General features: G+C 42.9%; 1 protein-coding gene across 1 annotated transcript in view; it reads left to right on the top strand.

Moving 5' to 3' along the window:
• PPP1R21 (protein phosphatase 1 regulatory subunit 21) overlaps positions 1 to 13851 on the top strand; it is an 83043-nt gene that overhangs the window by 18861 nt on the left and 50331 nt on the right. Inside the window, exons 6-8 of the mRNA XM_066595524.1 lie at positions 555 to 613; positions 4543 to 4637; positions 13796 to 13848. Of these exons, the coding sequence (XP_066451621.1) occupies positions 555 to 613; positions 4543 to 4637; positions 13796 to 13848 (207 nt within the window). The remainder of the gene's footprint in view (positions 1 to 554; positions 614 to 4542; positions 4638 to 13795; positions 13849 to 13851) is intronic.

The following is a 13851-nucleotide window of genomic DNA, read 5'->3' as shown; positions in this document are numbered from 1 at the left end:
TTGCGCAGTGGTATGTGTTGGTACTGCAGGCTGAGTCCTATTAAAGTTAATGGGACTGAGCTTGCAATACCGATCCGCGCCACTGCGCCATGTACAGAGCTGTTTGCTCCTTGCAGCAAATCAGATAGAAGTGGGATAACCCCTTTAATGGCCTGTACAGAATAAATGAGTGTATGGGTTTGTTTATTTTTTTTTATACAGTGGGCAATAAACCATTTTATATTTGTTGTTCTAATATATATATATATATACACACACACACCAGACCTGCAGATTTTTTTTTTTTCTGAAATAATGAAGTGCCCTATAAGTTCTGCTGGAAACTGTTCAGTATATTGTGTTTTACTTGCGTTACTATATGGCATTTACTGGATTGAGGCTTGTTTTTTTTGTAGTGCACTAAAAGTACTCCCTCCTCGTTATGAGCTACAGCTGTAGTGATTTCAGGACATGATAGTTTCTGCACACATTCATAATTTATTCCTCCCTGCAATGAACGAAGAGGTAAATGATGACAATGCACTTTCATCTAATTTCTGTGTTGCTTCCTTTAGGTAAAAGCTCAGGGCCTGGAGAAGGAGGCGAAGGAATGCCGGCTGCGGTCAGAGGACTGGTAAGTGCTTAAGTGATGTAGAACAAAAAACAGCCTAAAACCTGGTTTAGACACAAAGATTATCGCTCAAAAGATGTCTTTTGAGCGATAATCGTTGTGTGCATTTTCAGGGCGAGATGATGGCTCAAACGATCACCTTGCGCTTCGAGCGGAGGATGCAGAAGACCCCGCTTGTCTTCTGCAACCAACTGTTCTCTGCTCGGAGCGCTCAGCTGGTATACAGCCAAACGCTCTGAGTGGGGTATTCAGAACACAGCTGGACCGCTGTGTTCTTCATACCACGGCTGTTGACGGAGCGCTCAGCTGGTATACAGCTGTGCGCTCCATGCGGAGAATGAAGAACACAGCTGGACCACTGTGTTCTTCATACCCCCCCTGTGTTCAGGGAGCGAGATACAGCTGAAACAATAGTATCAGCTGTATCCCACTGTGAACTCCTGATAAGGCTGATCGTTCTCTTTCAGCACACTAAAGGAGAACAATCAGCTACTGGTTAACAAAATCTGCACGATGTCAGTGCAGTTAGACACAACGATTCTCGCTCAAAAGACGGCTTTGAGCGAATTTTGAGCGAGAATTGTTGCGTCTAAAAGGGCCTTAAGTACCTTTTTACACTGGCAGATAAATCGTTCAGATTCCCGTGATTTAGTTAAAATGCATGCATCGAGTGAACGAAGAACGATGAGAGAATTCATTATAAGGCATTAATATAATATCGTTTGTCGTTCAGTTTATGCATGCTTAAAAACTGAATGACGATCGGCCCGTATAAACAGGCAGTTGCTCATCTGTGAGCGACTGCCTGTTTACTGTGAATGGAGGTAGCCGGGACGCAACGATTCCCATCCGGCACGACCTCCATTCACTGAGCGATGATTATTGCTATGTAGAAGCACAGAAACAACCATTATTGGGCAACCTGTCGGGCATCTGTGCCTGACAGGTCATTCCTTGTTAAAGGGCCCTTACTTGTGCCATAACAGAGGACTATTTGCATGTAAATGATGCCACTGTTAGTACCAGTCTATAGGAGATATTGATTTAACCCATTGCAGGATCCCGTCCAATGGACTTTGCTGTAAAGACACACTTGTTACACTGATTTTCAGAGCTGATAACTGTTGTGTATTGCAGTACAACATAATTTACCTGGTGCGCACCTAGAACAGTCTAATAATATGGTCCCCATGCCAGAAGTCTGTAAATTTTCGTGCTGCGTTTTCTAGCACTATCCTCTTCTGCGTGTCGGTAGGATTGGGCTGTCACACTGTAACGTACTGTGATAGGGATCTGAAGTAATCAGTTACCTGTCACAACTCTTAAGACACAGCAGCCATATTGAGTGCACCGATCCCAAATGCAGATGCATTGCTTCAGCATTCACAACATTGGAACAGGCATAGAGATTCCCTGTGCAGGAAGGGGGCTTGAAGGATACTGAGAAGAAACGCTCTACATCTGCAAGTCTATGGTGGTAACAGGTACTCTAATGGGCTATTTCCATTGCTCTGTATATGGGCACAGCAGGGAGCACATAGTTAATGTGTTTCCTGCTAATCTGTGCCCCCATAGTGTAAAAAAAAATGGTTAATAAAATATAGAAAGATAAAAAAATACTAAATATATAAAATGATGAAAATGAGAAATAAAGGCCTCTTCCAGTTCCCCAAAAATGTATATATCTCTTAATAATTACATGCATCAATTTTAGACTTTCTGCACAATGCAGCACATTTTGCATGGGCATTGGGTGCTGAGACATGAAGAGTTATCCATGGAGGTGGTGCGGGTCCTGTCACTTCCAGCCCGGCTCTGACGCTGGATGATGTGGTGTGGAAATCCCTTCATTATCCGTGAAATAATCACAGGAAGTCGACTCTCTCATTTCAGGAGCTAAGCTGGCCCCCTTCTCTGTCACTGCCGATACAGAAATGGGGCCTGGCTTGGTTATTGAAATGAGCCTGACAGCCAGTCCCCTGCAGTGACCTCACCAACCAAAAGAGGGTGGAGGAAGATGCAATATCGGGGGAGTTGGAGCTGGGCTGGAAGTGGGGGTGTTGACACCACAGGACCCAGACTGGATCAGGCAAGTATTTCTCCATATAACCCCTTTTTAATACAATCCTCTCATGCAAAAGGTACACTAAACCAAATATACAATAATTACCCTCGACCACCAATTTTAGTCTGTTTTAGCTCAGCCGTATCTACTTTGCAATTTTACTTCAACAAAAAAAATCCACTTGCACTCTAATTGGCCAGTTCTGGACACGTGAGCAGTGCTGACCAATCCAAAAGCAAGGCAAAGTGTCTCGGACTACCAATGCCCACTTGGCACTGGAGGTTCACTTTAAGTTGGGATTGCTGGTGTGGATTTGTATTCTAGCTGTGGATCTGGATGCAACAATCTATATATCTAAAGAAAAAAATGAACACATTGTATTGACTATGGCACAGATCTCCAATCAAGTAAATGGGACGGAGTTGATGAAAAACTGCTGCTACTGCTTTTAGATGTGCTTAGAGACAAGGAATTTGTACTGCCCCCCCCCCCCCCCCTTCCCATTTATGTGCAGTGTATGCAAGACAACGTGGAAGATAGTCTCCATCCATCCTGGAGCTGAGTTCAGAGAAAACTAAAAATTAGGAATTGAGCCTGCAGAGAGAAAAGCGGCTAAAAAAAGGCAGAGTACAAGTCATATGATGGTCAGGAAGGATGTTGTTCCTCACGTACACATGTGGCTGCTTATTCTGAAAAGTTATTTAAACGTTTAGTTATGCCTTAAATAATAAAAATGTTAAAAATATATATTTGGTCCCATGGTGGGAGAATAAGCAGATAAACAAGGGCAAATTGCTGTCTCTTGGCCATAGGGAGAGACGTGGGACTAGGTCAGGGGTTTGATATGCTTCCCTGAAGAGGTGCGTTTTCAAGGCACGTCTGAAATTTCGTGCATTGGGAATCGTCCGGATGCCTTGGGGTAGAGCGTTCCAGAGGATGGGTGCTGCTCTGGTGAAGTCCTGGAGAAGAGCATGTGAGGTTCGTATTACAGGGGTGTTTAGTCGGAGTTTGTCAGCGGATCAGAGTAAGTGGGCTGGGTGGTATATTGACAGGAGGGAGGCGATGTATGGTGGCGAGGCACCATGCAGAGCTTTGTGGGTGAGGAGTTTAAATTTAGTTCTGTAGTGGATGGGCAGCCAATGCAGCGACTGGCATAGTGCAGAGGCATCTGAGTAACGGCTGGATAGAAAAATGAGCCTAGCTGCCGCATTTAATATGGATTGGAGTCGAGCGAGTCTGGTGCAGTAGCGAGTTGCAGTAGTCAAGTCGGGAGTGGAGGAGGGCGACCACGGGAAGGCAATGGCAAACAACCCTGCAAAAACAGTCGCCTAGAAAATGACACAATGTGACATTACCCAAGGAGTCAGTCATGACTCGGTGCTTGCACCAAGGGACTTTTACCATCCATCTACTTAAACAAAATAACAAAAAAAAGCTTAACAGTATTATGCTGATGTGAACTACGGTGTTTCCCCGAAAATAAGATGGGGTCTTATATTACTTTTTGCACCAAAATATTTTTTTTACATGTATAGCTGTCTGGACATTATTTAAAAATAATGCTAGGGCTTATTTTCAGGAAAACAGGGTAGGCCAAAGTTTGTTTTTTTCCCCCCTACTTATATACATCAATGCAATAAAATACTTGGTTGCAAAACTGCACATATCCTTTATATTACAAGAAAATCTACTTTTGCTTCAGGGAAGTGGTGGAAATGCACAACTTGGAGTGTCCCCATCCCCCTTCCTCCCCAACATGTCCTCACTGCACATCTTGAAGCTGTATGTTTATGATCCAATAATTTATCTTAAACTGAAATAAAAGCTTTTGTTTTCCACATCTGAAATGTATTCTCTGCCTCATCAGCCAGAACCAGCTGAAAACTCTTCATTCAGACCTGAGCAGTCGACTGGAGGAGTCTCTGGGGGTCATCGGGGAGAAAGTACCGTTCAATGATACAAGTGAGTATGGCTAATATTCAGTGCTGGTGATGGAACGGTTTTCTTCTCCAGTGATCATTGATCTCCACTAGAGATGAGCGAGCATACTCGGTAAGGCGATATACTTAAGAAAGCATCGCCTTTTTCGAGTACCTGCTGGCTCGTCCCTGAAGATGCGGGGGGTTGCGTAGGGGATCGGGAGGGAGAGAGATCTCTCTCACTCTCCACTCCGCTCCCCTCCGCCGGCCCCCGCCCTTCGCAGCCCCCCCCCCCGAATCTTCAGGGACGAGCCAGCAGGTACTCGAAAAAGGCAATGCTCTCTCGAGTAAATCACCTTAACGAGTATGCTCGCTCATCTTTAATCTCCACCTTTTATATAAATGCTGTGTTTTTGTTTTTTAATGAAATATAGCTTGTAAGAAAAAATGCTTCCCCTATTCTTACAGGCAAAACTCCCCCAATTTCTTCCCGCTTGATAAGTTACTGTCTGCAGCAAGCTTCTTGACATTTCAGTAATTAAAGAGAATTACCTTTAGCAACCTGTACAGGACCCAACTTGAACGGCTATTTTAGACTTACTGTTAAACAATAGACCTGGCATAGTAACAGAGGTGCAGGTTGGGGGGCATCGGGGAAATAATGACTATAATATAATACATTTCCACTTGTCTCTCAAAAGAGAGTTTTATCGGGAAGCTATGAAAACACTAAACATTAGGAAGGCAAAGTTCGATCTGCTTAGAGATGCCCTTAACCTTATTGACTGGGATAATGCCCTCAGAAATAAGAGTACAGACAATAAACGGGAAATGTATAAAAACATCTTAAATACTCACTATGAGCGGTTCATACCTTACAGGAATAAAAAGGTCAGGCATAGGACAAAATCAATGTGGCTCAATGAAGATGTAAAAAGGGCAATAAACAACAAAAAGAAAGCATTTAAACTACTAAAACAAGAGGGCAGCGAAGAAGCATTAAAAACCTATAAGGAAAAAAAAATGAATTATGTAAAAAGCAAATAAAAGCAGCAAAGGTGGCGACAGACTCCTTTCCAAAGACAGTAAAACTAGCCCTAAACTGTTCTTCAATATAAATGGCAAAAAAACAATTTAAACTGAAAGTGTTGGCCCTTTTTAAAAAGTTATGAAGGAAAAACCGTAGAGCGATGAGGATAAAGCAAATCTCTTTAAATAGCTTTTTTTTGGCCAGGACAATGAGAGGTGAAATGCAGAGTGATAAAGTAAACTCTCCATTAAATTTTACCAGTCTAACCCAGGAAAGAAGTGCCAAGCTGCCTTAAAAAGATTACAATAGACCAATCGTTTGGTCCCAATGTCCTACACCCCCGGGATTCTAAGGGAATTATGTGATAGAAGTTTGGTATATAAAGTGAGAATACTTGGTCTGTATAAGAATGTATATAAATGGGTAAGTAACTGGCTCAACGATAGAAAGCGGAGGGTGGGTATAAATGGTACATACTCTGAATGGGTCACAGTTACTAGTGGGGTACCAAGGGCGGCGGTATTGGGCCCTCTTTTCTAATATACTAATGTCCTGGTAGATGATAAAGCCCCACTTGGTGCAGTGTATAGCATATATTGGTCTTGGGGACAGATGCTTCCATCTCCCCTGTGGATCTTAGTCGCTCCGTCAGTGTTATCCTTCGTGTCTTTGAGTTTCGGATGTACTCCCTCCTTGCTCCGTCTAGCAGTTTTGGTGGGTTCCTTCTTATGTTAGATTTGAAGTTGCGCCACATTATTCTTTCCATTGTGTTGTAATGGATGTAATGGCGCTCCGCAGGATGTTCAACATTTGAGATATAACTCAACCCTGATCTATACTTCTCTGCAACTCGGTCTCTGAGCTGTTTTGGAGAGCTCCTTGGTCTTCATGTTGCTTAGTTGGTAGTATTGCAAACTTGGTGGGGCCTGACCACATGTGACACTTAGCACACAAGGGGAACTTCTTCAACTAATTATATTAAGGGGCCAAACCTTATTTCAGGGCTTCATAGTAAAAGGGGTGAACACATGCGCACTGATAACTTTCATCGTGTCTCCCCCTCCTACAGTTTTAGAGGAGCTCTGTTTATTCTGCAGGAAAAGGACATTAAGGCTTTGGATGAACCAGGCTTCAAAGTGTATTCGCTCTGGTTCTATCTGTGCTACGGACATGTTTTTGGTGTCACTTTAAAGCCAAAGCTACAGAGTCAGAGCTATAGCCTTTGTATGTGCAGTTGGAAATGGGGACTTGACAGCTGTCACTATTCAGTCGGTGTGTGGAGTGGGTCTCTTTTTCCTGTCACAAGGAAGGGATGGCATGAAGTCTTGTTTGTTATTGTGCTTCCATCAATCAGGGAGCATAATTGCTCACTGGCTGTCACATATAAGGGTCTTTTTTTCACAGAACGAGTACAATGATGAGGACTTGCTCATCTAATCACTCCTCTACACCATTTGATCCTGTGGATACCGCAGTCATGGCAGACCACGGCATCTGAAATAGTTTTTATAGAACAATTTTTCCCCCCCCCTCCTCACACAAGGCTTAAGAGATTGAAAATAAAAAGAACAAAAAAACCTACGCATAATTGGTATCGCCACATCCGTAATAATCTGTAGTACAAAATATTACATTGATGCAGCATGGTTAATTCAGTAAGGAAGAATAAAACAAATACAATTCCATAATAACTGTATGTATTTATTTTATCTCCCTAAAACAGGAATAAAAATTAACTAAAGATGAATATACCGCAGAAATGTACCAATAAAATCTACAAGCCATTGGCTCGGTCAACAGAAAAAAAAGTGTGTGTGTGTGTGTGTGTGTGTAATACATCTGTGTATGTAATATGTACAGTAGAACCTCAACTAACGTCATTAATCCGTCCGGAAGCAATAGACTTTAGTAGAAATCAATGTTAGTTGAGGACATTATTTCCATAGGAATTAATGTAAATCCAGTTATTGGTTCTAGACATTCCAAAAAACACACCAAACCCCATTTAATAGAGAATAACTCTGGTCTTTAATACCAAAAACAATAACAATACTGAATGAATATAAAACACAACTGTAAAGAATAAATTAACATGGCAGGGACATCATTATAGCAGTACGTATCACTGTTATCTGTGCTTTGACATAGGACTGCCGGGACATCATTAGCAGTATGTATCGTTGTGTTATCTGTGCTTTGACATAGGACTGCAGTATTTATTTGCAAACGTTTCTATACTGTACTCATCTGTACAGTACTTACATTTTGCAGTACAGTGGGGATTCAGGAGGCAGGCAGCGTTCAGCCGGCACTTTAAGGATTCAGCTGCTGTACTCTGTCAGGAGGCAGGCAGACACAGCAACGTTCATCCGGCACTGTGGAGAGGGGAGGGGAGGGGAAGGAGTAGGCGTGCACTGATGCAGGAGAAACAGGAAGTAACCGGCATCAGCAGCGCGCCGGCTCACTGAGGGGGGCCCGGGGTCATGGTGCGGTCTGCGCCCTTATCTGAGGAATGCAACTTTATTTGAGGGACCGCCGCTGCCCTGACACATCGACTCTAGTTGAAAACAGCTTTACTTAAAACCAATGCTACTCAAGGGTTTACTGTACATAAAAAAAACTCTAACATCATAATGAAACCTTCTATAAACTTATAATCTTAATCGTAATAAAGTTAATATATTCCACTTAGGCCGCCTGCTAATGGGCGTATTTTCACTGCGGGATCTGGAGTGGGCATCCGCCTCTAGATCCCAGAGCAAATACTACCCATAACATTTAAAACCGCTTTTTCCTGCCCACAAGTAAAAATCAACCTCGATTACCCCTCCGCACCACTCAGGGTGGGAAAATCGCAGCGTGTTCTATTTTGGTGCATACCGCTTTCATTGATGTCAATGGAAGCCATCCGTCCCCCGGGCCTTCTGCATTAAGCAGTGTAGATGGGCCGCGGATGCGCGTCATCGCCTAGCGACGGCGCGTCGCACTCTGCACTGCGCATCTGCTACGGCTGGCAGATCCGCAGTACAAAAGCCACCTGCACACAAAGCCATCGGACAGGTACGCAGGGGTCACATGGTTGGATTCCCCTGCAAGATCGCGCAGCTGGAATCTGACCCATTCATGTGCCGGCGGCCCTAGTAAACGCCATAAAAACAAATTCAAAGAAACAATAGTGAAATTGCTTTTTTTTTTCTCCCTTGGCAAAAAAAAGCCCAAAAGTTTGGTTCCTCAAAAAACTAGAACTGCAAAATATGAGATGTCCTACAGACAAATTGCAGGAAAACTGCAAAAGTTATGATTGCTGTAACACAAAAGGGAGAATGACTTGCTGATTTTTACATGAGACATAAATTAGAAATCTACAATACAAAAGTGACATTTTCAGGAGGGGTTTTTCCAAATTTGATGTGACTGTTGAAGCCAGACCGGTGGTTAGGAGTCCGTGTACTTGGAGCTCCTGTCTATAATACATATATATTGTCATTTATATCCTGTTTCTCCAATCCTGCATCAGAGGTAAAGAGGAATTAACAATTTATAAGGCGAGTGGTATAAGGTCTATGAGGACACACAATGTGGTAGAGTTAGAGAATAACAATCCAATAATCCCTTACTTGGCTGGAAGGCTCCGTTTCCTTAAAGAAACTGAAAAAAAAAGTCCCGTTGAATAATTAATGCTCTTGTCTCCCCGGCACATCTCCAGTTCAGTATTATATAAGTCAACTATGACTCAGAGCTTATACTACATTCTTCCTATCTCATTATATGGTTAACCCCTTAACACCAGGCAGGCATGCAGCCGACCGTGAAGCTCTTGCTGTTCCGAGATGGTAGCAGACGAATCAATAATTCAGGAGGCCCCCAGAAATGGCATTTCTCTCCATCTTGTCTCTCCCACCATTTATATTTTAAGAAAACTAGTATTAATAATAGATTTTTCTTACTATTTTCCGCTCTTGTTTATCAAAATAGCAGTAAGTCTGCATTGCTAACTGCATATTCATTACCGATCCAGCGCCCGTGGAAGACACCGGAGCGGTGTGACAGTCATACATAATACAGTAGGACAAGTACATCCATGTTTGTTATTGACTTAAACGGAGAAGGTAGCGGAGAAAACAAAAAAGAACCTAAAGCTACAATAGTCTGAAGTGTACGGTCGACTTAACAAAACTAGCGCTGAACGTAAGGACGCACAAACCTCCTCCTTTGGTTTACCATGAATTATTTATTACTATGTGACACCTGTGTGTGTCATTTGGACATTGTTAACATCCTGTCCATAGTTAACTAAAAATGGGCTAGCGCTCGAAACCATGGACTGAAATCTAGTGTAACTCCAAAAACTTTCCACAACATACTTGGGTGTCAGCCTTGCTCCACAGGCTGAATCTCCACTTTGGTGAGTGTGAGCACATAAATACCCATGGTGTGAACTACGTAATTGGATCAGGAATGCTAACTTTTCTCCTTAGGGAGAGCACCTAGATGGTGAGTGAGTGAGGAGACCTATAAAACCATTCATGCTCCTCTGGGTAATATGCAAATAAGGATGATGGAACAATACCTCTGCAGCTCCACCTATTGGGAGGAAGCATTCCTGTAAATTAATGTTAGACTCTGTATAAAGCCAAGCCAGAAACCTACTGCACACTGATGAGGGGCAAACGCCCCGAAACGTCTGTCTGTGTATGGATTTTGTCTTGGCTTTCAATTTCCAGTTATTGTTACAAGACTTGTATAAAGAGTCTAACATTGACTTGCAGGAATGCTGCCTTCCAGTAGGTGGTGCTGCAGAGGTATTGTTCCATCTCCCTTATCTACAGAAATTGATGTATGGCACTGAAAAAGGGCTCTGTAATCGCCCCGAAAAGCTTTGCCTTTTTACACACTGGTTCATTGAGCACTTAGCAACTTCTTTCTGGAGCGCAGTCCCCAGTTTTTTGTTTTATCCTGTCCTTAGAGAAGACCTCTATATTGAGGGGTCAGTGTATTAGAGACCTCCATCTAGTAGCTCGTTGGATCTCCTTTGGCCTTAGATGGAAGTACGGTCCTGCTCTGTACAGCTGACAGGAAGGTTTCATCAGTTTATGCTGTTTACAGCAAATTCTGACCCTCCCATCGGCATGGCATCTGGATCTGATAACCTGAGGATGGTTCTTCAATAGTCAAGTCCCAGAAAACTTCTTTAAAAGGCCACTCCAGTATTTTTTTTTTATTTATTCATTCATTATATAGCTATTCCCCCACTATATATAAATGCGCAAGTGTTAGCTTTGTTAGTTTGGGGGTCAGAAACGCTATCTTTTCTCCTTAGGGAGAGCAACTATAAACTAAGTGAGGAGACTCAAATGGCCACGCACGCTCCTCTGGGTAATATGCAAATAAGGGAGATGGAATCCTCCACAGTGCCACCTATTGAAAGGCAGCATTCCTTCAAGTCAAAGTCAGACTTTTTAACATTGTAACAAGGCTTGTATAAAAAGTCTGACTTTGACTTGAAGGAATGCTGCCTTTCAATAGGTGGCACTGTGCCTCCCCCCCTTCCCCTCTCAGATGATCATGTTATCTTCGTTCTGACCACCTTGGATCTACTTGGAGGACTATTTACTTTTTTGTATTTTTTGCTTTATAAGGCGGTCCTAGGTTTTAGAGAAGGAAATGGGGAAAAATATTTTGAAATGAAAGTGGCAGCAATACTTAGATGAGACCACCAGAGTGGGACAGGCAAGAAGTAACAATATATGTACCCCAAAGGGGTGCCATTAAAAAACACAACACTTCCTACAAAAAAAACAAGCCCTCCTAGAAGTCTGTCGACAAAAAAGAATAAAAAAAAAAATTAAACGTTATGGTTCCTGGAACCTGACCATGGAAAGACAAATGGGCCTGGTCATTAAGATGCACTGTCATTGAAGAGTTCGTGTATAGCAAATTTATTAATTACTCTACATATAAAGAATTTTGTGGGGTTTTTTTGAAACCTTTTTTTCTTTAATGAAAAGCAGCAACCCTTGGCGGTTTTTTTTCCCCCCTCCTGTAAACTGCTGTATAGGACTTCAGAAACGCTGGAGAAAAAATATGCATATTTTAGGCGTTACAAAATAAAGATGGCAAAAATGCTGGTTGCAAACTAAATCTATGAAAACACTCAAAATTCTGGCTTTTTTTCTTATCGTTTAAAAAAAAAAAGTATATTTTAGAGATTCCCTGTGTCATGCAGGCCCGGCACGAAGCATAGCAATCTGTACCATTGCTTAGATTGTTGCTTTGGCTTGGATGATATGGCAATGTAGGGCACATCATACGGCCAAAAATCACACTGCCGCCCTTTCTGCATGGCAGGTAATGAAACTATATGTGGTCGCGTTGTGACCTACAGTTGTCATACAACAACCCTGCTGGATTTCTTGCCGCTGTCATGTATAAGTTGCGGCTCCTTGTGGGTTCACTTTCACTGCAGACAGGGTGACGCTGCAATCTTTGGCTTAATGACGTGTCACACCCAAGGCCACTAGCCCAGGCCTTTAAATCATACCTGTCGTTTCAGGTGACCTTTCAGAATAAGTTACTTTGTGTGCACATGAGGACGAATACCATTTTATAGCTTGTATATATGTCTTTTTTTTTTTTTTTTTCTAACTTCCCCCTCTGTAGACTGCATTTCTAATTCTCAGTCTTCCCTGAGAATGGTGGGTGTAGACTAGCCGCTATGATATTACCCACTCGCTGTACACCTAGGAGCGCACGGTCTCCTCTTCTCTAGCTGTATGTAGCATACCCTCATTGGTAATAGCATCATGGAGGACATTATACAGCAGTACTGAACAGTGCAGATGTGATCGTACTCTGAGACAGTAAAACACTATTGGCTGTAGCAGCATCTGTGGACGATTCTTCACTCCTCTCTCACTTGGCATCTCATTCCCCCCTCCTTTCTTCATAGGCTTCTATGGGCAGCATGTAACCTGATCTGTCAGTGAGCTATTACGCAATCTTGTGAACCAAGATGGATTTCAGGTGGCAGGAAAGATGCCAGATAAAGTTACTTAAAGTTTTCTTGTGCTATTGATATTAATACCTAACTGAACAGAAGTACTTATGGGTGCGGTCAGGGACCGCTTTTTATGGCCGGACCGAGATGTTGACGACGTTGCAGTCTTGCCTCATATAGTTTGCCATGGCAAAAGCCTCAACTCATGGCTTCTATCGGACAAAGACATCTACGCGAGGAGGTTACATTTTTTTTTTAACCCTTTCACTACTTGGCACTTGTGTGCTGTGATTTGATTTCAAATGAGAACCTTGACTTGAGAGTATTGCAGCTAGAGCTCTAGCCTTGATATTTGAGTCTTCATATGGGACCTGAAGTCGGTGAGCTGCAGGGAATTGTGGTTTCCTGCTTCTGTGCAGGACAGAGGGGGTCAGCAAGGGAAGTCGCAAGAGATGGAAAAATTGAGCGGAGTTCAGACTTTTTTGTTTTTGTGACACCGCTTTATTATTGGCTCCTCGTTTACCGAGTCCTGGTGACTTCCTTTTTAGGTGTCCAGTAGAGATGAGCGAGTATACTCGCTAAGGCACATTACTCGAGCGAGTAGTGCCTTAGCCGAGTATCTCCCCGCTCGTCTCTAAAGATTCGGGGACCGGCACGGGTGACAGGTGAGTTGCGGCGGGGAGAGAGGGAGATCTCTCCTCCGTTCCTCCCCGCTCTCCCCGGCCGCCGGCGGCCCACGAATCTTTAGAGACGAGCGGGGAGATACTCGGCTAAGGCAATACTCGCTCATCTCTAGTGTCCAGCAAGATGGTTCTTCATTGTTTTTGAATTCTTAAATTGTGCAAGTTATTATAAGAATAATGGGGAAGGAAAGCCTCATCCGCAGCCGTATAAAAGGTTTATTAGTTGGAACTTCGAAATAATAGCCAGTGTCACATTTTATATGGTGGATGTATTCATAGCTCTATTAGAGGAACAGATTCCAAGGTCTTAGACTGCTGTGAGCACTTTACCGATGCAGCGCCGAGTTTTATTGTTATCCGTTCCCGTTTTCTTGCATTGCCATCTTGTCTCTGGTGTAATAATTGACCTTGCGTCTCCACACAGTGTATCTGATTGCTAATGTGTTCCTTCCTGTAACAACCTCCTATAAATTATTTCTCTTCTTTACTAGGAATAAGCGACTTCAATGCCCTGAATGTACCTTTGCACAGCAGAAGACATCAGGTT

The sequence above is a fragment of the Eleutherodactylus coqui genome, chromosome 3, assembly GCF_035609145.1.
Source record: "Eleutherodactylus coqui strain aEleCoq1 chromosome 3, aEleCoq1.hap1, whole genome shotgun sequence".
In the NCBI taxonomy this organism is placed as follows: Eukaryota; Metazoa; Chordata; class Amphibia; order Anura; family Eleutherodactylidae; genus Eleutherodactylus; species Eleutherodactylus coqui.
The sequence above is the reverse complement of the archived record's forward strand: the minus strand, read 5'-3'. Positions and strand labels throughout refer to the sequence as shown.